Source organism: Hypomesus transpacificus, chromosome 14 (genome assembly GCF_021917145.1).
Source record: "Hypomesus transpacificus isolate Combined female chromosome 14, fHypTra1, whole genome shotgun sequence".
NCBI classification, from domain to species: Eukaryota; Metazoa; Chordata; class Actinopteri; order Osmeriformes; family Osmeridae; genus Hypomesus; species Hypomesus transpacificus.
The window spans coordinates 10,719,394-10,743,856 of NC_061073.1; the positions used below are offsets into that span (position 1 = coordinate 10,719,394).

Genomic DNA, 24,463 nt, shown 5'->3' on the forward strand with positions numbered 1-24,463 from the left:
TGACCGAGGGAAAAGCTCATCTCACGTCGTTAAGACATCACACAATACTCTCCCAGTGTGTTGGCATGCTGGGTACTAATCAGGCGTTCCCCAGCCCAGCTGTCAGTGTGGTTGTCATGGTCACCTGACTGCTGAGCTCCCCCTTCTCCTTCTCCAGCTCGGCCAGCCTCAGGCCCAGCTTGGAGCGGCTCTTCAGCTCCTCCTCCCAGAGCGCGTGGGAGTCCTGGGCCGTGTGAGACAGCACGCTCTGCTTCTGCACCTGGAACACGCCACAGACAGGGGCTTCACACGCAAGTTCAACATGTTCTAAATCCCTGATCGTCTTACGGATCCTTCAAAGTCACGGTGATATGGGGCTGTCACCTATCTGACCTGCTCACCTTGGACAGGTAAGGCCCAACTATCTGACCTGCTCACCTTGGACAGGTAAGGCCCCACTATCTGACCAGCTCACCTTGGACAGGTAAGGCCCCACTATCTGACCAGCTCACCTTGGACAGGTAAGGCCCCACTATCTGACCTGCTCACCTTGGACAGGTAAGGCCCCACTATCTGACCAGCTCACCTTGGGACAGGTAAGGCCCCACTATCTGACTAGCTCACCTTGGATAGGTAAGGCCCCACTATCTGACCAGCTCACCTTGGACAGGTAAGGCCCCACTATCTGACCTGCTCACCTTGGACAGGTAAGGCCCCACTATCTGACCAGCTCACCTTGGGACAGGTAAGGCCCCACTATCTGACTAGCTCACCTTGGACAAGTAAGGCCCCACTATCTGACCAGCTCACCTTGGACAGGTAAGGCCCCACTATCTGACCCTCTGAGAGCTCAACACAAAACGCCAGAGGAATAAAGGAATAATTCCCGGTTGGCTGAGGTAACTGGACAAGGTGAGGAAACCCACCTCATGGTTGAGCTGATCCTCCAGACTCATCTTGCTGCCCTGCAGGTGGGTCACCAGACCCTCCAAACGGTTCCTGACCTGGGGGAGGGGAATGTTAGGAACGGGAATTTATTTCGGATCAGGATCACCCCGGAGAAACCACATGGACCTGCCGCAGCCTCTCCACCCTGGTCCTAGGGACCCCCTGCCATGCTGGTCACAGATGGTTCCCTCCTCCAACACAGCTGGTTCAGATGAACGGCTCGTTATCAGGCTTCTGCAGAGCTTGATAACGACCCATTCATTTGACTCAGCTGTGCTGGAATAGGGAAACCTAGACATACAGGACAGTGGCCCCTGAGGACCAGGGGTGAACAGCCCTGCTCTAGAGCATGCAGGGCAGAGGGTACAGAGGAGCAGGGATTAAAACGCTGATCTACAGAATGGAACATGCACCATGCAACTCTAACATCTCCAGAAGGGAGTCCTAGATACCAAGGTTGGATTTCTAAAGGGAGAAAAAGAGATTCAAACAACTCAGACTTGCAGTAGAAACCAATCATCAAGAAGGAACCATCACCAAGAAGAACCAAAGGATTTCAAAGACATTCAATGATAAAGTTCAAAATCTATTGTCTTTGGATTCCTGGTGTACAAGTGTTTTTGGTGTAGGAATGTCCACAAAGATAAAACAGAAAAGACGATTCTAGAGAAGAGAGTCACCCCAAAAACATCCAACATCTACTATCTGAAATACCAACCCCTCCTCCTTGGGAGTCAGACGGCTGTGAAGAGATCAAACATATTTAAAACAGATCTACAAGTCAGAGATGGACAACGACACTTTAAACACGTGTGAAGGTTCTGGACCCCCCCCGGGGCTCCAGGTGGAACACTCACCCCCACAGCCTCCTGGGCAGCTTTCTGCAGGGCTTCTATCTTGTTGGTCTGCTGTTTGGCTGTGGCCTCCAGCCTGGCGTTCTCAATCTCCAGCCTGCAGCCGGAAGCACAACAACAGCGTCAACTGACCTTCACTGAAACAGTCAAAGTCCTTCTTCCAACACTTGGCTCTAACGAACGGGTCGTTATGAAGTCGACCATTCATTAGAATCAGGTGTGTTGGAAAAAAGAACCGTCTAAACCACTCAGAACAGAGGCCCCTAAGGACCCCGGGTTGTGGGAGCCAGCGCTCTGAGGAGGGTGCTTGTTCAGCTCACCTCTGCACGGCCTCCTCCAGCTGGCAGATGGTCGTGTCTGATCGTGCCGAGGCAGACAGGGCCTCCTGGAGCTTGTGAGCGGAGGTGTTGAGGTCTCGCTCCCTGTCATCCACACTGCTCTTCAGCCCGTTGATCTGCCTCTCTGCCTGAACGTACTGGTCCTCACTCTCCTCCAGCTACACACACACACACACACATTTGTATTGAGTATTTGTACACACCTTGTGAGAATCTACCATTGACTTCCATTCAAAATTCCGATCTCTCTAACCCCTAGCCCTTAACCCTACACCTATCCTTCACCCTGGTCCTCTCTCTCCTCTCTACACACACAGACACCAACCATCAGCTTTGAGGTCAAACCAAGTTCAATTCCAGGTCCCCATCAGCACCAGACCAGCAGCAGTGAGAAGGATTGACAAGTCAGCCGTGGTCAGCAGCCTGGTTCATTCTACTGATGAACAACGTTGATCTAGCTAATCTGAACAGGCTAAGCAGCTTGATCCCTCGTGTTGCCCCAGCGAGGTAGCGATGCAGTGACTCCCTCCTACCACAGGAGGGCAGTGTACCTTAGCCTTGAGCCTGTCCATGTCCTTGAGCAGTCGTGTCTTCTCGTCCTCCAGGTCATTCCGGTAGCGCGTGTTCACCTCGAGGGTGGCCTCGCTCATCGACAGCTTCTTCAGGGAGTCTGCTAGCTCCTGCTGCAGCTGCCTCACTCCAGCCTGCCGCCGCGGCGACGAGGGGGAAACCAAAAGCAGGGGGGTTTAAAACGTCTGTTCTGTTCAAGTTTCCGAGTCAGAGCTTGATCTCCCACAGTCTGACACGGAGGAGGGAAATGCCGCTGTGGGGGGTGGGGGTGGGGGAGGAGGTAATCCTCTTACACTGTCCCAGGCTTACCTCTCTGGCGTTCCTCTCCTCCTCCAGCTTGTACACCTGCTCTCGGAGGTCCGCCGCTTTGCCCGCCAGCTCCTTGCTCCTCTCCTCCGCCAGCTGGACGCGCTCCTCGCAGTCCGAGCGCAGCTGGGCCAGCATGTCGCCGAAGCGCTCCTGGGCGTCCGTCACGGCGCGCTCCTTGGCCGCCCCCTTGTTGTGGGCCTCCTCCAGCTGCTGCCTCAGCAGCATGGCCTCGCTCTGCACCTGGGCCAGCCTCTCCTGGGTGGCCTCCTGGCGCGCCCCGGAGCGGCCGGCCTGCTCCCGCTCCGCCTGCACGGCCCCCTCCAGCTCGCGGAGGCGCCCGCACGCCTGCTCCTTGTCCCTGCTCAGGGCCTCCAGCAGCAGGCTCTTCTCCGTGAGCGACAGCGTGACGCGGTGCAGCTCGTTCTCCAGGCTGTTGGCCCTGCCCTCGGCCCGGGCCAGGTTCTGGGACAGGCCGCTGACCGCTTCGCGCTGGCTGGCCACCTCGTCCTGCCTCTTGTCCTGGGTGCGCAGCCTCTCGTCCCTCTCCCTCTGCAGGGCCTTCTCCGCCTCGGCGCGGCCCGCCTGGCAGCGCTCCGCCTCCTGCAGGGCCCCGGCCAGCCTGGTGCGGGCCGACTCGGCCTGGGCCTCCAGCTGCTCGCGCGCCTGCCGCTCCTGCTCCAGGCGGGACGCCGCCACGGCCAGCTCGGCCTTCAGGGAGCTGAGCTGCCCGCTGTACTGGTACACCGTCTGGGCCAGGGCCTCCTCGTTGAGCTTGAGGTCGCGGCGGGCGTCTTCCAGTCTCTCCCGGAGGCCCTCGCTCTCCTCCAGCAGCCGAGCCTCCTCCTGCAGGCTGAGGGAGCGCCTGCGCTCCAGCTCCGCCCTCAGGCCCCCCAGCTCCTCCTGGAGGGTGGAGAGCTGCTGCAGGAGCTCTCCCTCCCGGTCGCTGGCCTCCGTCAGCTGGGACAGAGCCTGGAGAGGTTGAAGTCAGAGACTTTTATTGGTCACACGCACCAAATAGCACAGCGTGAGCTGAGGAAAAACATTTAAAATGAATATACACAGCACGGCATCACGCCCGACATGATCTAAAAACAGGAAGAGCTGTGACCTCGTTGCTCCTGCTGACGTTCCTGCGGTTCTCCTCCTCCACCTCCTGCTGCCGGCGGAGGTGTGTGCTGAGCAGGCTCTCCTGCAGGGCGCGGGCGCTGCGCTCTTGGGCCAGCAGGCGCTGCATCTCGCTACGGTCCTCCTCCAGCTAGGGGGCGACATTTCAAAACACCGCTCACCTCGGAATCTCAACAGGAGAAGAACGGCCCGAATCGAGCGACAATCAAAAGGAACACTGGTGGCAACAAAACAGCTGTGAGGTCTGGAGGGCTGTGAGGTCTGTGAGGTCTGGGGGGCTGTGGGTCTGGGGGGCTGTGAGGTCTGGGGGGCTGTGAGGTCTGGGGGGCTGTGGGTCTGGGGGTCTGTGAGGTCTGGGGGGCTGTGAGGTCTGGGGGGCTGTGAGGTCTGGGGGGCTGTGAGGTCTGGGGGTCTGTGGGTCTGGGGGGCTGTGAGGTCTGGGGGGCTGTGAGGTCTGGGGGGCTGTGAGGTAAGGGGCTGTGAGGTGGGGGGCTGTGAGGTCTGGGGGGCTGTGAGGTCTGGGGGGCTGTGAGGGCTGTGAATTCTGGAGGGCTGTGAGGTCTGTGAGGTCTGGGGGGCTGTGAGGTCTGGGGGGCTGTGAGGTCTGGGGGGCTGTGAGGTGAGGGGCTGTGAGGTCTGGGGGACTGTGAGGTGTGGAGGGCTGTGAGGTCTGGGGGGCTGTGAGGTCTGGGGGGCTGTGAGGTCTGGGGGGTTGTGAGGTCTGGAGGGCTGTGAGGTCTGGGGGGCTGTGAGGTGTGGAGGGCTGTGAGGTATGGAGGGCTGTGAGGTATGGAGGGCTGTGAGGTCTGGGAGGTCTGGGGGGTTGAGCACGGACCTGTTTGTTGTTGTTGGCTAGGGTCCTCATGTCCAGCTCCAGGTTCCTGAGGGAGAGCTGCAGGGTCTGCTTGTCCTCTGCCTCGGCCCGCTGCTGCTCCTCCTTCCTGCCCAGCTGCACACGGGTCTTCTCATACAGCATGGAGGCGTTCCTGTGCTTCTCAGTCTCCTGCTTCAGCTGGAACCTGGATCCACGCAGGAGCAGAGAGGGGCGGGGGTGTGGGGAGGTGGGGGCAGGTCAGCTACACCTGCTGCTGAAGTCCTCTAACTTGAAGACAAGCGTCCGTTTGTGCGGCCGTTAAATAAGAGTTTTCTTCCTCTTACAATACAAACTGACACACGTACTTGAGGTTGTTGAGGTCTGTCTCCAGCTCCAGCTGCTTGTGCTCCAGGCCAGACTTGAGGTCCCGCACCTCCTCCAGAGCGCTCCTCAGCTCCCCGCTCTCCCCCTCCAGCTGGCTCAGCTTGTCGGCCAGGCGCGCGTGGCGACCCCTCTCCCGGTGGATGGTCCTCTCGTACTCGTGGAACATGTTCTGCAGCTTCACCACGCTCACAGAGTCTGGAGGAGGGCACAGAGCGGTGGGGTTCACCCCCGGGCGTTAACAAAGAGGCAGCATTGTGCCTTCATGAAGTCAGCTGATCCGTGTCTGAGACTTAAGACTGACTTAGATTTGACTTTGTAAATGTTAAGAGGCTACAATCAACTTTCTAACACAATTCCTCGGTAACATGAGTACAATATATTCAAAATTCTCCCCCAGGCTAACAGATTAGTTACACAGACAGTTAGTTGCAATTGGAAAGAACTGAAGCACCTGTTGGGTATCCTAGTGAGGAAGTGTGAGGACACAGAGTGAAGTGTGTTGATCCGGGGTGAAGGGGTGCTTACCTAGCGAGGTGGCGTCCAGCTGTTTGATGAGCAGAGAGGCGTGGTGGTACCCTGATGCAGAGGTGTCCATGTCGTCTGTGCCCGTGTCAGAGGACTGCGTTAGCTCGTCAAAGTCCTCCGCCATCTCCACATCACCGGCAGGCTGAATCTGGACACGAGACCCCACAAAACATTACATTTTAGATCAGACATGTCAAGCTACGCCAATGAATTATAATTCTAATATTTTCATTTCGCAGACGCTTTATTTTTATTCCAATTACTTTACAGTAGAGGGGATATTTGAACCTGCAACCTCTCGAACTGTACACAAATGCTCTACAGATGGTTAGTGAAGACTTTACCTTGTCTCTCCGGCTCCCAACAGACGGGGACCTGGGGGCAGAGAGAGCAGAGGGGAGGCAGGGTTACTGGGGGCAGAGAGAGCAGAGGGAGGCAGGGTTACTGGGGGCAGAGGGGAGGCAGGGTTACTGGGGGCAGAGAGAGCAGAGGGAGGCAGGGTTACTGGGGCAGAGAGAGCAGAGGGGAGGCAGGGTTACTGGGGGCAGAGAGAGCAGAGGGAGGCAGGGTTACTGGGGGCAGAGGGGAGGCAGGGTTACTGGGGGCAGACAGAGCAGAGGGAGGCAGGGTTACTGGGGCAGAGAGAGCAGAGGGAGGCAGGGTTACTGGGGGCAGAGGGAGGCAGGGTTACTGGGGGCAGAGAGAGCAGAGGGAGGCAGGGTCACTGGGGGCAGAGAGAGTAGAGGGGAGGCAGGGTTACTGGGGCAGAGAGAGCAGAGGGAGGCAGGGTTACTGGGGCAGAGAAAGTAGAGGGAGGCAGGGTTACTGGGGCAGAGGTGACCCCCCCCCCTCGAGCTGGAAGCCTGGAGCCCACGCCTTGAGAAGGTGATGAACCACTCAGCCACAGTGTGGGAAGACGCAGCGCACGTTTCAGAGTTAGTCAGGAAGCGGACATGCAACAGGACCGAGCGGACCCAGACGGAGCCAGAACTGAACCAACTCCAGAGACCCAACCCAGCCCACGCCCCCCTCCCACTAACCCCAGAAGAGTCAGGAGTTAGTCAAAGGAGAGAAAAGCATACTGCATATATACCTTCCGTCATCGTCCGACACGTCACTGACAGTACTATCGTCAAACACAGACAGCGGGTCTCCGTTAAGGTGGGTGTGTGCCTGGGGGGCTCCGCGCCGTCGAGCCCCCCCGGCCCGCTTTGGGGGGGCCCCCCGCGGGGTCCTCTCTCTAGCTACAGCTCCCCTCTCCTCCCTGCCACTGAGGTGCTGCTGCAGGGGGACCTGGGGCTCCTCGGGGGCCCTCGTGGCACTGGGGACAGCGTAGAGCTAACAGTGAGCCACACAGCCATGAGTGAACACACGGTTCATCACACAACCAGGGGGGACAGCCCCAACAGACAGCCCAGGGAGCAGCTCTGTATTGAACAGCATGGAGTCAGACAGTGTGACCAGGGAGCAGCTCTGTATTGAACAGCATGGAGTCAGACAGTGTGAGAGCAGGTCCTCTCTGGGGGGGGGGGGGGGGCACCTGTTGGCTAGCATGAGCCACACACCTGAAAGGAACTGCAACTGTAAAAATGGCAGTAAGGTTTAAGTCTTTGCGGTTATCTTTCCTCTACGAACCTGGTGCTTGGGTGCTACAATAAAAGAAAACAAAAAAGTAAAAGAAGAACGTGATTCTATTTGGAAAAGAAGATGCGTACCTCTTTGGACTGTTTGACCCCAGTCTTGGAGATATACTGCCACTAGCTTGGAGTTTCTGTTCCATCTGAGCGGCTCCATCTAGATATCTAGACTCTCTGTCAGGCTCTTCCTTCAGTAGTTCCCTCCCAGCCTGTCCTGCGGCCCACAGAGCGCTGGAGTCCTGCACCTCCAGAGAGCTTCTCCTCCCCTGAACAATGAAAAGGTACATGTTTCATGATCGAGGCTACAGAATGACATCAGTACAAACCGAGACAGGCTAGGACCGGCCTTTAAAATGAGGTTTGGCGCAGGTTTATTACCACATGCATCATTTAGACCGTCACCCTACCCTGGAGAGACCCAACACCTCGCTGCGGTGAGTCTACAACGAGGCTGTGTAGTCACGCTTAATTACAGGCTGGAGTCAATACTGACTGCCTTTTTTCAAATCAATACCATTTTACTACTTTACACTATTACAATACCCCATGTTATAATAACGTACGGTGGACATTCAAAAGGCTGGCTCAATTGGCAGGTTTCATGTTCATTTTGACATTCCACGATTCCAACAGTACATGAATTCCTGTGAATCACTTGCACGTTGGGGAGATCACATTGGCTTGCATCACACAGAACACTCCATGCAACACAGAATAAAACATAACTAGGCTACTAAACAAACACTGCAACACAATACTTGCTTCTTTAACGTAAAAGAAGAGTGTATTTCTACATACAAACACTTCAGAACTGCTACTGTATGTGAACCATGCATAAACAACAACATGTGGACACACATGCGGCTACATGAGGCTGTGTGCGGAGCTCACAGACGAAGACAATCAACACAACAGAGGAATGTCAAAGAAAAATGACACGAACAACGGCAAAGTACATGCATGGTATGGAATTATAGTGGTATATATCATGTATACACACACACACGGACTAATGAGGAGTGGAAAACAGGCCAGGAAAAAAAGACACAGACGTAAAACGAGGGGTTCGTTTGTCCACCAAAAGTAAGAGACTATCTGGAAGACTACAGGAAGACACGTCTGGAGGAGCTTTGAGCCCCCAGGCTCAGCTGAGGCCATGAAATGGAAGACAGAAACAGAGAGAGAGAGAGAGAGAGTGAGAGAGACAGAAACAGAGAGAGAGAGAGAGAGAGACAGAAACAGAGAGAGAGTGAGAGTGAGAGAGACAGAAACAGAGAGAGAGAGAGAGACAGAAACAGAGAGAGAGAGAGGTGAAGGTGGAGTGGCAGGCACTACAGGAGTGAGGGCGGTCGTCCTCTACCTCGTTCTGGAGCAGGGCCTTCTCTTTCTCCAAATCCAGGAACACAACCTTCAGCATCCCTACCTCCTGCCTGAACCTCTGCAGGCCCTCCTCCAGCTCTTCATCCGAGACACCAGAGGGCGCTGTGGGGCCGGCGCTCAACACCGGAGGCTTTGAGGGCGTGTCTTCCGGATCTTCTTCAGAACTGGAGGAGAACTCTTGGTCTGTACCTCGCAACCCACAGGCAGGTTCCGGGCTGGAGGCTAAGTCTGGTTCAGGCTCATGCTTGGTCTCCCGGTTGGTCAATGACGAGTCCACGTTTGTGGTGGTTGGTTTGGGTTCCGTGTTTGGGTCCTGGAAGACATTGGTGGAGTTATGCCCTCTTGTACAGCTTCCTCCAGCTGGGGAAGGAGACCTGCTCTTCTCCCGATGCTGGTCTGCACTGGCATCATCCCCGACAAGCCTCGGGGTGCCACCCCCTCTTGTCCCAGCGCTCGGAGCAGGCTGGTGGTTGCCAGGTTGGTGGTTGCCAGGTTTGGGCCTGTCCTCACGGAGGGAGTTGTCAGCCGACTCTGTCTGGGAGTCTTCCAGGCCTGACTCCCTCTGCTCAGGGATGGTGAGCAGGACAGTGCTCCTGGCTCTGGCGGTCGGACGGAGAACGGGTTCCCCCTCATCTTCATCGCTGGACGACGACTCTGCGCTTCCACCTGCAGCTTCCACCTGCTCGTCCAGATCCTCTGGACAGTCTTCCCAGCTTGTTTTTCCGGCCTCTGACTCCACGAGCTCTCCAAACTTCTCCTTCAGCTCGGCTGTTACGTTCCTGTAGCAGGTCTTGACCTCCCTTTTCTCCACTTCCACCCAGATCTTCTCGTAGCGTTTCTCCCATGGTACCCCTTCGTTGGTTTCTTCTTTCTGATCTCTCCTTTCCTCCTCGTCCTCCTCCTCTTCCTCCTCTCCAGCGCGGAACCCCACTGGGCTCAGGTGGTACGGGTTACTTAGGTCTAACTCTGATACGTCTAACGCAACATCTCTCTCCTTTGATGGCATGAGTGAACAAAAAAATACGGTTAACCACGAAGCAAACACAAAAAAGGGGATCCACAACACATTAGTTACCAAACCACAGAATGACAGAAAGGGAGTGAGGAACCGTCCAATCACAACACTGCTAGATGAATAGGATCCTCCTAGATTTAGACCCACCTCTGGTGGCTCCTTTATTGGTCGCTCCTCCTCTGAAAAGTCCTCCTCCAATGGGGACTCCTCCCTCAATTGGGGCTCCTCCAATGGTGACTCTTTCCTCGTTGGGGTCTCCTCCCTCAACAGCGGCTTCTCCTCTGGTCGCTCCTCCCCCAGCTCTGGGCTGTTCTCTCTCTCCTGATCTTGCGGTGAGGGCTCACGCACACCGTGCTCTGCAGGGGAGCACAGGACACAGCCAGGTCAGGACACAGCCAGGTCAGCCTTACTGAGACCTGCTGTCAACACACGTACACAAATAGTCCTGCTTAACGAACCGTCAGGGAAGTCCTCACCTGGGTTCAACACTCCGTCACTTTCAGCGATGTTTGGCAGAGGTGAGGCAGCTTTGAGCGGGCTGGAGGTGGAGGCCACCTGGTCCGAGTCCCAATCTGAGTCTTGGAACGCAACCGGGGAGGGGGGGGGGGGGGGGGGGGAAACGTGAGTTCAAAGAATAAAAGAAGGACAATTAGCTTCAAATGAGTTTCTCCTCTCCCCTCACCTTCTTCACTCTCGGCTCTCTGAGGCAGAGTCTTCCTGACACGGGGCTGGGGACATGGCAGGGACAGGCCAGGAGAGCGAGGCGTGGAGGAGCGCGGGATCGGCAGTGGAGCGCCGTCTCCCGGACAGGACCTCCCGTCTGAGCTGTGGCTGCTCCTCTGGGCTGGAGGGGGTACGGGAGGGGCGTCCTGCTCCTGGGCCTCGGGCAGGGGGACAGGGGAGGCCTGTGGCAGCTGCTCTGCTCCTGGGGAGGGCACCCTGCGCCCAGGGAGGGTCCTTCGGCTTGCGGTGCTGGCTGTGTCCCAGTCGGACGCGTCTGTAGCGAAGACGGTGAACGTGTTAGAAGTGTGGCATGTAACTCCATAGTGTTCAGCCTGACTTCTACAGCAGCTTCTATGGTCTCTACCTGATCTAGAGTACTCACTATGTACTCACTACAGCAACAGTATCATCTCTGTATCATTAACTGACCTGCTCGATTTTTGGGAAATTCTTTAGTGTGTATGGAGATGGGGAAAAAAGACAATCAATAGTGATTTGTTCCTTTTTTTCAAATTATGCTTTTTTATGTTAGAATTGTCTGCTTGTTACCTTCCAGATCATCCACATCACCCAGCCCAAGCTCATCCATAATGTCTGGAACAGAAATACAGAAATGTCTACATTTATAATGCATATCAATTCTGCAGTACGTACAATGTGTATCCATGCTACAGGGCAGAAGCAGAAGCTCTGAAGGTTTCACCTCACCTGTCTTTCCCTCAGCATCTCCTTTGGATAACTCCAGTTTGCTTACAACAGACAGTGGTTCCCTTTTAATCCTGCCCGTCTGTTGAGAAGCAAGATACCCTTTTAGATACACACACAAAACACCCGACACGGTCAAATGGACTTCCACAGCTGACCTCACCTCCTTGTCTGGGATGGCCGTGTCGTTCCCATCACCTACAGCAACATCATCCTCCTCCTCCTCCTCTGGGTCGTTCTTTATTACTGTCATATAATTACAACAATGCAACAAGGTGAGACACCTTAGATGAGTACAGGAGTCGACAGACCGACAAGGAAGACAGCACACAGATCTGGTGCAGTTAGATGAACTGGTGTTGGATGAAGGCAGAACAGATCTGCTGCAGTTAGATGAGCTGGTGATGGTGTTAGATGAAGGCAGAACAGATCTGGTGCAGTTAGATGAGCTGGTGATGGTGTTAGATGAAGGCAGAACAGATCTGGTGCAGTTAGATGAGCTGGTGATGGTGTTAGTTGAAGGCAGAACAGATCTGCTGCAGTTAGATGAGCTGGTGATGGTGTTAGATGAAGGCAGAACAGATCTGGTGCAGTTAGATGAGCTGGTGATGGTGTTAGATGAAGGCAGAACAGATCTGCTGCAGTTAGATGAGCTGGTGATGGTGTTAGATGAAGGCAGAACAGATCTGCTGCAGTTAGATGAGCTGGTGATGGTGTTAGATGAAGGCAGAACAGTGAGGATCTCTCTCATGCAGGCCATGCTCAGTGCGCTGAATAAAGTGGATGGTGGTTAGGGAATGGGTGAACATTCAAACCGTTCCGTATTCTCTGGTCTCAAGAGGGACGCAAAGGCATGCTTTGTGTTTTGGGTCAGAGTTTGCGACTGACTCGATTTAAATACAGCAACCCCCAGAAAAGAGTTTAATCAAAGGATCCGGAAAGTCCATAAGTTACTCAGACACGAGCACACCCCCCTCCGAGCCCATGTCTGGGGTTCACATTATAAAGTTGACAATGTCGATGACATGCATGGAGTCATGGTGAGTCCTGTGGTATGGTTGACATGCTGTTGAGATCCAGGGGGCTACAGAAACATTCCTACCCGCTCCCTGGCTTCCTACACTCCTCCACTGCTCTACACACGGTGTCCTATAGCTCCCAGAACACCTCAAGAAAGAGGGGACGTATAACAGGTCTAGAAAAGGAACGTAATGAGGGCCGTTACAAGGTCAGATATTTGTTAAACAGTCGTTATGTCATACAGAACGGGACATGAAACACGTACATTGCTGCATGTAAACACGTCATACTGGACATCAAAAAGAGTTGTTTTACGAGGTTACGGCTTTTTGTATGAAGGCTGTACCTCTTCAGGAGCATGAAATGATAGCTGGAATGATCTTATAGAAAGCATAGGTAGACTATGTAAAGGTCACTTTTAATTGATAATACATACCTAAAGGAAAGGACAAAAGAAAATACAATAAAGATATATTAACCTTCTTTGCCCTCCTCGGAAATACTGGACATGATCTTGTTCGCCTTAGTCAGGGAACTTGGGTCCTCCCTGTGAGGTTTCTTTGGACTGTCGGAACAAGACTGGAAGGAAGAAAATATATCTGTATGTCACTTTGACCACTTACATTACCTGATGTAACTAACTTGAATTCAGATCTGAATTGATGTTTATTTGCCATGAAAGTTTGCATAGACACAGAATTTACTTTGGCAGGAGAGCCTACCTAGGCAGCCATTAGCGCGCCAAACAATCTTAGCTAATTCAGTACCTCAGAATCCCACGAGTCATCTTCATCTTCTCCCTTCTCCAGACCCAACTCAGACAGGAAGTCTGTGGAGGAGAGAATGACATGGATCAAATTAGATCATGTTCATTTGTAGCATTGTCATGCTACATACTAATACTATGAAACCTTTTCAAGACATAAATGACCTCTTTGCTCTTTGGCTGCATCACTTTTGGGGCCTGGTGTTTGATCCTCAACTGTAGGGGAATCATCCCCTTCAGTTTGATGGCTCATCTTTCCTTTAACAACCTCCCCAACCTCTTTGGATTCTCCCTCTTCCCCCTCCTCTTCTTCATCACCTTCCTCATCATCGGAGTCTTTCTCCTGTGCAAAGAAAAGGTTCTGTCACTTTTTATTTACGCGCTGGCTGAAGGAGGCAGCCATGAGCTTAAAGCGCTCATGCACTCATTACTACATGACCTAAGAGAGGCAGCTGTATGGTCTCAATTCCATACATTTTGTACTTTTTAAACGGATTTAACCCTAAAAACTTGATGACTTGAAATTACTTGTCAACTTTCAAATACTTTGAATAGCAAGTCTGAACCTTAATCATCTAAATGCATCCATTTGTTTATCCTGCACGAAAATATCTTATGGAGCAACAATCAGGCAACATCAGACCTGTAACGCATCTAAATGGTTTTCTCCCAGCTAACAGACCAACTGCACCACACAGGGGTCTCATGTCTACTTGCACTACTCACAACCTATCTTACCTGTGCAAAAGACACCTCAGACCCTTTATTAAATGATCTACCTCATTTTCAACCGGTGAGTCCACATCAACATCATCAATGTCAGTTTGTGGGATTTCCTCATCAGAAACGTCACTGCCGTCAGGCTCCAGAACACCTGAGACATAACCTTGGCCCGTGGTAGGAGTGCGTAACGGTTCATCATCTTTCTCTGGCTCTTCCTCAAAGCTATCCAACAACCCGGAGGTCTGTGGTGCTGTTCCAGACTCTGGTTCAGGAACGTCTATGTCTGTAATAGGAGCTGCCTCGCTGTGCTCAGGTGCTGGATCGTCCTCATCTGGCTCAGAAGGGCCTTCGTCGCTTGAAACGTTTCCAAACATGCTGCTGGTCTCGTGATGGGGTTCACCAGCGCATGTTGGGTTTGGACTTGGTTTGAGTTGGTCCTTGTCACCCGAGTCCCTCTCATCCTCTTCTCCTGCGCATTCGTCCACAGTGTCATCAGAATCATTCGCCTCATCAGGAACTCTGAGTATCCCACTGGTGAAGTCATATTGCAGTTTTTGGTCTTGGCTGTCTGAATCTCCACTGTTCTCATCTTTGCCTCTCACGTTGAGTCCATCCTCCTGGTTGCCGTCTGTCTCTTTCTCATTCTGCCAAGAGTCCTCGTCGGTCTCATCTTCCCCTACAATCATCGACACAGGGACATCATCCTCCTCTTCATCATCTCCAGCCTCAACGTTTTGATATTCTAAGACGTCCAATTCACTGGATCCTTGTTTAAACTTCTGGTCATTTGCGCTGAGGGGTCTGGAAACCGGGGAGTGTATATTTCTAGGTGTTGAGGGGCCACTTTTCAAGACAACATCTGGATCAGCATCCTCCACCCTCTGATTAGGGGACAGTGAGGGAGTCAGCATTTTGCTTGGGGACGTTGTTTTTAACTTCTGTAAAAGGTTCTGTTCAGTGGATTCCATGCTTGCCAGTTTTTTCTTATCTTCATCATCATCATCATCATCATCCCAGCTCTCATATGCCATCTTTTTACTTTCATCTTCTTTACTTGCCATTTTTGGAGACCCATCAATGGATGCATCTCCATCATCCTCCTCCTCCTCGTTCTCATCTTCAGATACAACTTCTCCAGAGGCATTTCTGTCCTCCGGCTTTGGAGATTCCTCTGGAGGGTCTTCATCACCGGTTAGCTCCTTGGCATTACCTTCGTCTTCGTCATCCCAGGAGTCATCAGAGCATCGTTGTTCTTTGACCTTGTGTCTCAGAGATGCAACGCTGCTGACTGGGGTTAGGGTTAGAACGTCTAAACCCTCGTCTTCAACCAGTTGGGTGCCATTCTTATGATTGTCTTCATCTGAACTGGAGTCCCATGAGGAATTTGGTTCACGTACCTTCGATTTTAGTGATAGACTTGGTGTTGTCGGTGCTGGTTGTATATCTGCTCCTAGATGGACACCAGCCTTCTGGTCATGTTCCTCTGAAGCGGAACCCCAAGAAGACTTTGGATCATCTCCCTTTGATTTAGGTGACATGCTGTGCAAGTCTGGTGCTGTGGGAACTGGGCTGCCTCCTAAATCTACTGCTTTGATCTGAGGAGTGTCGACACTGACCCCGTCATCTTTAGTCGGCGAGTCACCTCTGTTGTGGTTATTTTCATCAGACGAAGATGCCCATGAGGACTTGCGTTCATCCATCTTTGATTCATGAATCTCTTCATCTAGCTTGTCATTGTTGTCTTCTGCCTCAGAAGAATCACCAGAAGTGTTATTCTCTTTGGCTTCCAGTAGGGGACTTCTCATGTTTGGTTTGGCAAAGACTATAGTACGACCCTTGTTCTTGTCTTCGTTGTCACCATAAGGATCCGTATCATCACTCCAGGAACCTGCGTCTACGTCGTCGACAGTATTAGCTCCCTCTTCTTCAAATACTTTGTTGTTAGACTCCCTTTGTGATGGAGACCCTACGGGGTGTTGTCGAGCCACAGGCTCTGCAGGAGACAAAGTGACTGAGCAGCTCTGATGATCCGGCGTCCATCCAGCTCGTTTTCCTAGGCTGTCATCTTCATCGGAAAATGTTGACTCCACCCTAATGGCTGACACAACACAGCCGTCCTCCACATCTAGTGCTGCAGGGATCCCGTATCTTGACGATCCAATAGGCGCCTCACTGTCCATTTCCTCATTATTTGGGCTTTTAGCATCTAAAAGATTTTCTGGACCGTGTGTCACGTCATTTAAAAGGCCTTCCATCTCTGAACCAGCTACTGCTGTATTTGAGTCTAAAACACACGCAGTTTCACCATCACCACCAACATTCTCAATGTCTGCAGTGCTTGAGGGTTTAGTCAATTTCCCAGTTCCAACGCCCTCCACTTCCAAAGAAGCCAGAGCAGTAGCAGCCTCGTCTTCCTCTGCATCTTCATCATCCTCCTCCTCTTCTTCTTCATCCTCCTCTTCTGCCTCATCATCTTCGCTTTCCTCCTCATCTTCCTCCTCATCGCTTTCCTCCTCTTCCTCCTCCTCCTCCTCCTCTTCTTCATCATCATAATCTTCATCCTCATCATCCTCTTCATCCGATTGTTCTTCTTGGTTTTCGTCCGGAGACTCACCCCCTCTCTTACTACCTGAAGGCTGCTCTAAGACCCCACTTCCTTCCAGCTCAGATCCAGCACCTTCTTGGATTAGTTTGTGAAAGAAAAGAAAAAAGAACAAAAGAAAGAAAAGAGAAAGGTGTCACAGAAGCTCAACTCACAGTGTTAACTAGCGGCACATTACCTTTCTGGAGCTTAGGACTGGGGTAGAGGTCATCTGGGGAGGGTTGGACAAGGAGCTGGGTGAGGGGGATATTAGGTGCTGAGGATTTCTGCTGCTAAGAGGTAAAGCCTTGTGGAGGGATGAGTTGCTCTGGACCTGTGTGTCCTGGCTCTCTCTCTCACACTCAGCCTCTCTCCAGGGCTCTGGAGGATCTGCTACAGCAGTGCAAGGGGGGGATAGGGTTACTACACAACCACAGGGTCAACTACATCACAAGTCAAAATATGTTCGTACTTACCGCTATGACTTCTCTTGGCGCTACCCATTAGTTTTTTTAGGTTCAGCTTGTTAGGTTTCTGTCAGACAGAAGAACAACAATCACAAACCACACTGATGACAACGACCACTGTCAGGCTAACAGACTCCAAAAAGTACCTTTGGGCTTAAGTCCAAATCCTCGTCTTCATCTGAAGAAGGCCAGTCATCGGCAGCACTTTTTGATGCACTTATAATAAAAACAAGTATAAGAAATGAGTGAGAAAGGGAGAACAATTTGTTTTAAGTGATAAAACAGGCCGTTACAAAAAAAGATTTACTCACCGACTTACAGACTCTGATTGTGAATTGTCCTCAGTGTCTGCAAAACAGTATGAAATATGTATCAATATTTATGTATCACCTCCAAGTCTGTCACTTACGATAAATACTGGTTGAGGAACACTGCTAAAACTATATAGCACTACTAGTTCAGACACTTGAATCAAGGGAGGATGAAGATTGTGATAAGATGTAAAGTAAGTTGTAAATCAAATGCTTAATTCGGGATCAAAATAATTGAACGGGGTTCTATCATCATCCATCCCTTGAAAATCTATTCTGGACAGATAGTCAACTTTGAGTTCTGTGTGTCTGATCTTGAGGTGTTATTTTCTACAGCTACTTGCAGTAATACCTCTCCCTGCTTTACTTGCTCCACGGTCTAGATCCAGTGAAGCCATGTTGCATGAGGAGTAAATGAAATATTCAAAGTGAATGACAAACATTGACTTCATGGCCTTGATGACCCTAACCCAAATGACAGCGAATGAGAGCAAAACATCGCCTTCAGAACATGGGTACTGACAGTTAGACAAACGCATCATCTCTAAACCTCACTGATGATTACCTTTCTGGGAAATACTAAGATTTTGTATTTATTTTATTGGAACACATCTGATAAAAGACAGTTTGCTCTTATTCAACAAATGTTGGTCTGCAAGTCATCAGACACACCCATGACCACATTAGGAGCAGCTCTGGACCTACCATCTCTGTCAGTGGCCGGCCCTCCTAGAGTAAAGCCTGCTTCCACTCCTTGTGAGGAGCTGCCCAACCTGGAGGACTGCTTCTTCTTGCTTGGGACGAGGTGTGAGGGGGAAGGCATCGACTTGCGCTTGGTTTCATGCTCAATAATGAGATGGGAACAACTGGAATACACAGAACATGCTCATGTACAGCACAAGGTCCGCAGAGTTCACAAACAGTCTTCAAGCCAAGTGCTGCTTCCATCTCCCACTAGCCAGAGGAGAGTCATAAAGGGCTGAATGGTGGGACATACAGCCTACTCTGGTGTTGGCAGAGGTAAGGTTTCAACACTCACGCATGATGTCCATTCATCACTGCGTAGTCGTCTGATGACCACCCGTTAGTGTCCTTTACTGTGATGTCTGCGTCATACTGCAACAGCAGTCGCACCATGCTGATTTGTCCATTACATGCAGCTATCATCAACGGCGACCTAGATGTGTTAAAAACACATATACTGCTGTTAATACAATACACATGATGCATATGTTATTGTCATCATTTTGCAATATCAAAAATGTGCCTCCTTCTGTAACACCGACCTCCGGCCCTGATCTGCAGTGTTCACATTAGCACCTTCCTTCAAGAGAAACTCTGCCATCTCTATGTGGTTTTCTTTCACTGCCATGGTCAAGGGGGTATACCCTTCCTGCAAATACATCAAACCTCAGTTCTACAAGCAGCACTGGTAAATCTGTTGATCAAGTGCGTAAAAGAATGCATGTTAATACACATTATAACATAACATCCCTGCTGTTTGTGTGAATACAAAGAAATACAACCAAAATACAAAAGGCTTTTAACAGCATTCAAGAGATCTCCTCTCAGCTCTCTTGTTTCCACGGTAACCCTTCTTGTTCTGGTTTGACTGATGGCAGAGGTACAGAGCCTGACACAATATCTGTTCTCTACCAAATACACTGTTTGATCTGTGCTCTGCTCATTCATTCTCATCAGCCAGGCCAGGGTGTTCTGTGTTCAACCCTGGTCCTCAGGGTCCACTGTCCTGCATGTTTGAGATGTTTCCCTGCTCCAACACACCCGATTCTAATGAATGGATTGTTATCAAGTTCTGTGGCAGCCTGATAACGACTCATTCATTAGAATCAGGTGTGTTGGAGCAGGGAAACATCTAAAACATGCAGGACAGTGGACCCTAAGGACCAGGGTTGAACAGCCCTGGGCTAGACTCTAAGCACCGACACCCGGTATATTGTGAGCCGTGAACCCCGACCAGCAGCCCCTCTCCCCGGGACATGGCTGACCCTGTTCTGAGCGTTGATGTGGGCCTCGTGCTCCAGGAGCAGGCTGGCGGTGGAGACGGCGGGGATGCAGGCGGCCAGGTGCAGGGCTGTGTTCCCGTTGATGTCCAGGAGGTTGGGATCGGCCTCGTGCCCCAGCAGAGGAGCCACGCAGCGGTCCTGCTGGCACTGCACCGCCTGCGGGGGGACGCACACGGACGGTAAACGTTAGAACGTAAGTGACGTGGAAGAGAGGTGGGGAAGCTGAGGTCAGACTGGGGACGACCGTGGGTCATTTGAGGCAACTCATCATCTGTTGTCGTTTCAGGGGTGGCTGGTATGAACCTTCAGAAGCATTTCACAGGGCATTGTATAGGAACTTCACATCCTGTTGCATTTACCTTCATCAAGGCGGACCTGTTTTGATTGTCGCATAAGTTGAGCTTTGCTTTGCTCTCAACCAGGAACTGGACCACCTCTGCATGTCCATTGGCACAAGCAATATGAAGTGCTGTTCTGTAAGTAGAATATGGGTGACAATGAGTTCTTTAATCTAAATAAACCTTTTTGGATAAGTGGTTTGGATTTCAGGTAGTTAGGCCAGCTGGAAGATACCAGACAGAAGGCTGGTCAGTATTAGCTACAACCACACACACAAAACCAACCAGTACAGCCATACAAACAAACTATAAAAAAGTGAACACAAAAAGCAAGTGGGTCTGTTCTTTTTACAGTTACCTTAGAGTTATTCGTGATAACATCGAGGCTAATTATGAAAATGAACTCCAGTTCTCCACTTACACCATTCTCAAGACGAGTGCCATGCATTGTCAGCCTGAGGTAACAAGATCTTAGCTTGTAACATAAGTAGAAAAGTACCAAAGACCAGATGTGATAAAAGTCCTGCTGCCTGCAGTATTTCCTACCTGTTCTCCTTGTCAAGTTGATTAATGTCATTTTTTTTGGCAAGCTGCTTTAGCTTTGCCAAGTCGCCCACAGAAGCAGCTTTGTGGACCTTCCCAAGGTCCTTGTCTTTCAAATCATAACCGACGGACAGAACACTCCCTGAATCAGAGGCGTTTGGAGAAAAGCCTTTCTTTTTCTTTGTGAAGTTAAATATCTTCTTCATTGTATATGGTTGCACAGTTGACAGTGACGCGACTGCATTGCATTTGCAGTGACACTACCTGACGCTCAGGTACCGCTGGAGGCTAACCACAGGTGTCTTTCCCATCCCTAAAAATAAAACAAGCAAAGCGGATTAGAAACTGAATAAAGCCGGTCAGACACACGGCAATGGACAGTGTGGACAAATGAGACTACGCAAGCTTCAAAGAGGACATTTCAATTAGCTAACGTTAACGTTCATAATGCAGGCTAACAGGTAGATCATACAGAAAAGACAGCATTACATTTATGACTAATTTGGCTAGAGCTAGCAAGGTACGTTTCAATGTTCCTAAAAATAGATAGGTACTTTATTAACGTTAAACGCAAAGGGAAATTGCGGCGTCACAGCACTGCAGTCCAAATTACAAGAAACCAGTAGAGCTAGAGCTACAGTATCAAATATAAAAATAACATTCAAATGTGCTTCAGATATGTGGTAACGATTACCTAACTTTACCCATAACGGACACATTCAATTAGACTGGCGGATAGACAAATTGGTTGGTTTAGGTAATTTCATGTAGCATTGCTGAGTATGCTTGTAGTACTGTACTGCTGTCTAAACTACAGTTGTCAAGCTCTTTATAATTATAGGTCATATTGGAAAGCTAGCTGCCAGAAAGGTACCTACCGTCCCCTCTCGCCCTTTTTAATTTAATATTTTGATAACCTTGGTTGAAATCAAGCGGCCGTACCTTACTACAGAAGTGATATAACCATGCACTGGATATCGTAAAAGATTATCTATTTAACCGTAAATAAGGTTAGCTAGTTTACCTAGTTCCTTGGCATCTTTAGCTTGCTTGCTAACGGGCTCAGTATGAGCGTCAAGAAGGAACGTTGATCCAGTCCGTTACCATGACAACCATCGCAAGAAACCGTCTGGGGGGACGAGGGTTTAGGATTTATCATTTCGATTTTAATAAGATGTGCTAGGCCCCATTAACAAGCAGATATTTAAACGTTTATGCATTACTTGATTGCAAATCAAAGGGGAACATTTTAATTAATCGACACGTTAACTTCGTTCAAGACTAGCAACTGTTGGCTAGTAGCTTCTAATAGAGCTACAGTATCTTGTCATTCACGTCGATAGCCGCGTCCAACACAGATGACCGCGATATTTGAATTTGAGCCAAACAGTCTTGGTACTAAATACTTAGCTTGCTACTTATCTCCTAATTTGTGATATGAAGTCACCTACTACAGGCTAATAGCTAGAGCTAATAGCTAAAACAGATAATGAAGTTTCGGTTGGCTGTGTTAGAAACACTAGTTAGCTAGCTACTGTAGCTAAGTTGGTTAGCCAGCCTGGAACAGACAGTGGTCGATACAGTACTACAAGAGCAACAGTAGCTGGAGCAAGTTAGGATGCTACAAAACGTAAACATAACATTGCTAGAGTAAATTGTTCCCCACGACCAGCGATCCGTGAGTACATGGACTTGCACACACCTTAAGACAGCTATATTCCGAAATAGTGAGAAAAAGTTCAGCAAAAAACTTGACACACTAACCTGTTGATCACCTCAAAAATAAGCTTCTACACTACTTTGCTACAGACATGTAGCCTACCATGCTGCTATTCCATTGAGCCAATCAGAAGTCAGCGTTGTCAAATGTTTCTCCTAAACTGACCAATAGTGTGGTCTTGTCAAATACACTCAAACTACAAAAAGCCGAACCACATGCAATTATACACATTTTTGAGGGTACGTTTCCATAGCCAACGATGTCACTACACCAGCAACCCAAATCGGGAATACTTGCACATATTGTGAATCAAACCTTTCAGATTTTATAATGTACCCAATGTATAGTTGTTTTTGACCTGGCCCTGCTGGCGAAAACCACTTATTCTACCACTTCTTCTACCACTTCTTCTACCAATACTATTGCTAACTTCTACCTCTACAACAAGTACGACTTCTGTCAAATCATATTATTATATATTCAAAGATATACTTTTAAAAATAGTTATTTTACGTATTATATGATGGCAAAAAAAGACATGATAATAAACCTATTTAAACCATGATGATCGTGTTGGAATGAGGTTTTCCCACTAGATGGCGTAAATTACTTACATGAACTGGTAGAAGGTAGCTTGTACGTTTAATGGAGACTCATTGCCTGAGCGAAAGTGCTTAAGCAGGAGCTGAGTGTCTGAATATCTAATACAAATCTGATCTCCATTTGGTGCTCGTTCTGTTGCTCTAGCAAAAATACGGACTTTTAGACCAGTACAATCCAACTTCATTGATATTTGATTGAATAGAATTGTTATGTACAATAGCCTATAATCTAATAGCTGTGACAAATACTCGCTTGACTGCTATTTGATTTCGCCTGATTACTCTTCTTCCACTGATCTCACCCTGTACAAGGAAGGCTTGAGGGTACAGAACAGAGGCATATTGATGTCTACTGCCAGCCACACAATTAGATCATTGTCTAATGAAGAGTAGAAAAAATGGAATCAATGTCATACACGATAACACAGTGTCAATTATTTGCCTTCTGTTGAGAAGACTTGTAAACGTCACTGCTGACCTCATTTTCGGACCGTTTTTAAAAAGTGTTTTTTTAAATACACTTTTACGATTACCAGTGTGTGTTGTCCTTTGAGACTGTACCCTTTCCCATACTAACACAAAGCACACTTAAGTCTGTTCCCCGTGAATGGCTTTGACATAACCTCAGGCCCAGTGAAGCGGAAGGACAGAGTCTAATGTATATGAGGGTGATGAGGAAGGAGATCCAGACAGAGATTTAATGAGGGATTATGTCTGCCTGCACAGCATTTGGTCTCTCAGAGGCCTGTGCTTCGCTCAAAGCACATACCATAGAGTAGCCTGTGGCACAACTCTGAATGCATACGTTTTATGTTGTTCCGTAACTGTAACATAGTCTTGAATGTAAGCCTATGTTCAACAGGACTTTTCACACTCATCTCTGTCTGGATTATAGATCTGAAGATGGTTGGTCATGGTTAGAAGGATTTAGTGGGGTTGGAAACTGACATCTCCGGATAGGAAGGAGCACCCTACCCATAGGACTAAAGCTGGTGTTTGTTTTTCTTGAGCTTCAAAAGAATCAGTTTTATTTAGCACAGTCTTTGCAATTCCCAAGGCCACAGCCCCAGTCCTCTCCCTGCTGTGGCTCTTAGTGGTGCCCTCACTTTGTTCATGTTTACATTAGACAAATTGGATGTTTATTTTTTCTAATTTTACTGACTTTATAACCCCTCCCCACCCCGCCGCCCAGTAAACTCAAGGTTACAAGTTTGTCTGACACATCTCTTTCATAATCTAAAAATAAAGATCAATAATGTATCGATGTTTATATAGATATTTATAAAAACATATCTGCAGATGTCTTTTTTTATTGTGCAGTATCTGACCATGATAGTCATGCTGTGATGTATGTGTTCGTATCTGCGGTAACGGAAACCTGGACACAGAAGGACGACACTAAGAACCAGCTGATGGCTGCACTGGCCTCCGAACGCACCCTTCCACGGCTCATGATAAACAGCTACAGGCTCAACACCACCATGTCACACAGTCTGAATGAGGAACACAGGGTGATAAATCAACACAACTACATTTAAATCCTCCGTTGCTTTCACTGGAGCACAGTGACATGAAGTTGCAGTCTTTTATAGGAGGTAGAAGCCAGGGTAACAGAAAAGATATGTCCCCAGCTTACTGTCTTGGAAGCCTAGTGTTTAAACCGTATTGACTAGGGAGAGGATATTTACTTTTGAGTCTAATGTGTCTCTTATGATAAGAGGAATGGATGGAAATATGTCTATACAGGCAAAATTAGAAAAATATCCACGTTCGGTTCACTAGAAACGGATGTATGACAGCCATGAGGTGCTGTGAGGGTAGACTTAAGATTTGGTCGCTTACATCAGACGAAACAGTCTGAAAGGGATGCATAGGGAAAGCCTTAGATTATCTTTCTTTGAAGATAAGTAATCAAACGTGTTATTTGATTGTCGTCCTGGTGACTTGAAGGGACATTGTGTGCTTTGATCTGCCACCATCAAGTTCTTTTGTAGGAATTTGGAGCATTTTTAGACGACTTGAGACCATAGCTGCAGACCGTGGTGTGTCATTTCCCAAA

General features: G+C 49.6%; 1 protein-coding gene across 1 annotated transcript in view; it reads right to left on the minus strand.

Moving 5' to 3' along the window:
- Window positions 1–21,901, minus strand: part of si:ch211-272n13.3 (ankyrin repeat domain-containing protein 26) — a 35,885-nt gene extending 13,984 nt beyond the window's left edge. The window contains exons 1-35 of the mRNA XM_047033508.1: window positions 21,785–21,901; window positions 20,086–20,395; window positions 19,561–19,675; window positions 19,184–19,357; window positions 18,461–18,567; window positions 18,214–18,351; window positions 17,880–18,040; window positions 17,175–17,211; window positions 17,010–17,079; window positions 16,873–16,930; window positions 16,596–16,789; window positions 13,258–13,435; window positions 13,094–13,155; window positions 12,806–12,905; window positions 12,409–12,501; window positions 11,470–11,552; window positions 11,310–11,388; window positions 11,151–11,195; window positions 10,561–10,875; window positions 10,355–10,456; window positions 8,727–10,234; window positions 7,562–7,749; window positions 6,940–7,167; window positions 6,191–6,221; window positions 5,847–5,994; window positions 5,303–5,516; window positions 4,959–5,142; window positions 4,107–4,253; window positions 2,999–3,967; window positions 2,671–2,823; window positions 2,102–2,277; window positions 1,785–1,878; window positions 1,646–1,669; window positions 906–983; window positions 125–259 (exon numbers count right to left, since the gene is read on the minus strand). Coding sequence (XP_046889464.1) covers window positions 125–259; window positions 906–983; window positions 1,646–1,669; window positions 1,785–1,878; window positions 2,102–2,277; window positions 2,671–2,823; window positions 2,999–3,967; window positions 4,107–4,253; window positions 4,959–5,142; window positions 5,303–5,516; window positions 5,847–5,994; window positions 6,191–6,221; window positions 6,940–7,167; window positions 7,562–7,749; window positions 8,727–10,234; window positions 10,355–10,456; window positions 10,561–10,875; window positions 11,151–11,195; window positions 11,310–11,388; window positions 11,470–11,552; window positions 12,409–12,501; window positions 12,806–12,905; window positions 13,094–13,155; window positions 13,258–13,435; window positions 16,596–16,789; window positions 16,873–16,930; window positions 17,010–17,079; window positions 17,175–17,211; window positions 17,880–18,040; window positions 18,214–18,351; window positions 18,461–18,567; window positions 19,184–19,357; window positions 19,561–19,675; window positions 20,086–20,288 — 6,591 coding nt within the window. The 5' untranslated portion in view covers window positions 20,289–20,395; window positions 21,785–21,901. The remainder of the gene's footprint in view (window positions 1–124; window positions 260–905; window positions 984–1,645; window positions 1,670–1,784; window positions 1,879–2,101; window positions 2,278–2,670; window positions 2,824–2,998; window positions 3,968–4,106; window positions 4,254–4,958; window positions 5,143–5,302; window positions 5,517–5,846; window positions 5,995–6,190; window positions 6,222–6,939; window positions 7,168–7,561; window positions 7,750–8,726; window positions 10,235–10,354; window positions 10,457–10,560; window positions 10,876–11,150; window positions 11,196–11,309; window positions 11,389–11,469; window positions 11,553–12,408; window positions 12,502–12,805; window positions 12,906–13,093; window positions 13,156–13,257; window positions 13,436–16,595; window positions 16,790–16,872; window positions 16,931–17,009; window positions 17,080–17,174; window positions 17,212–17,879; window positions 18,041–18,213; window positions 18,352–18,460; window positions 18,568–19,183; window positions 19,358–19,560; window positions 19,676–20,085; window positions 20,396–21,784) is intronic.
- Window positions 21,902–24,463: the final 2,562 nt, after the last annotated feature.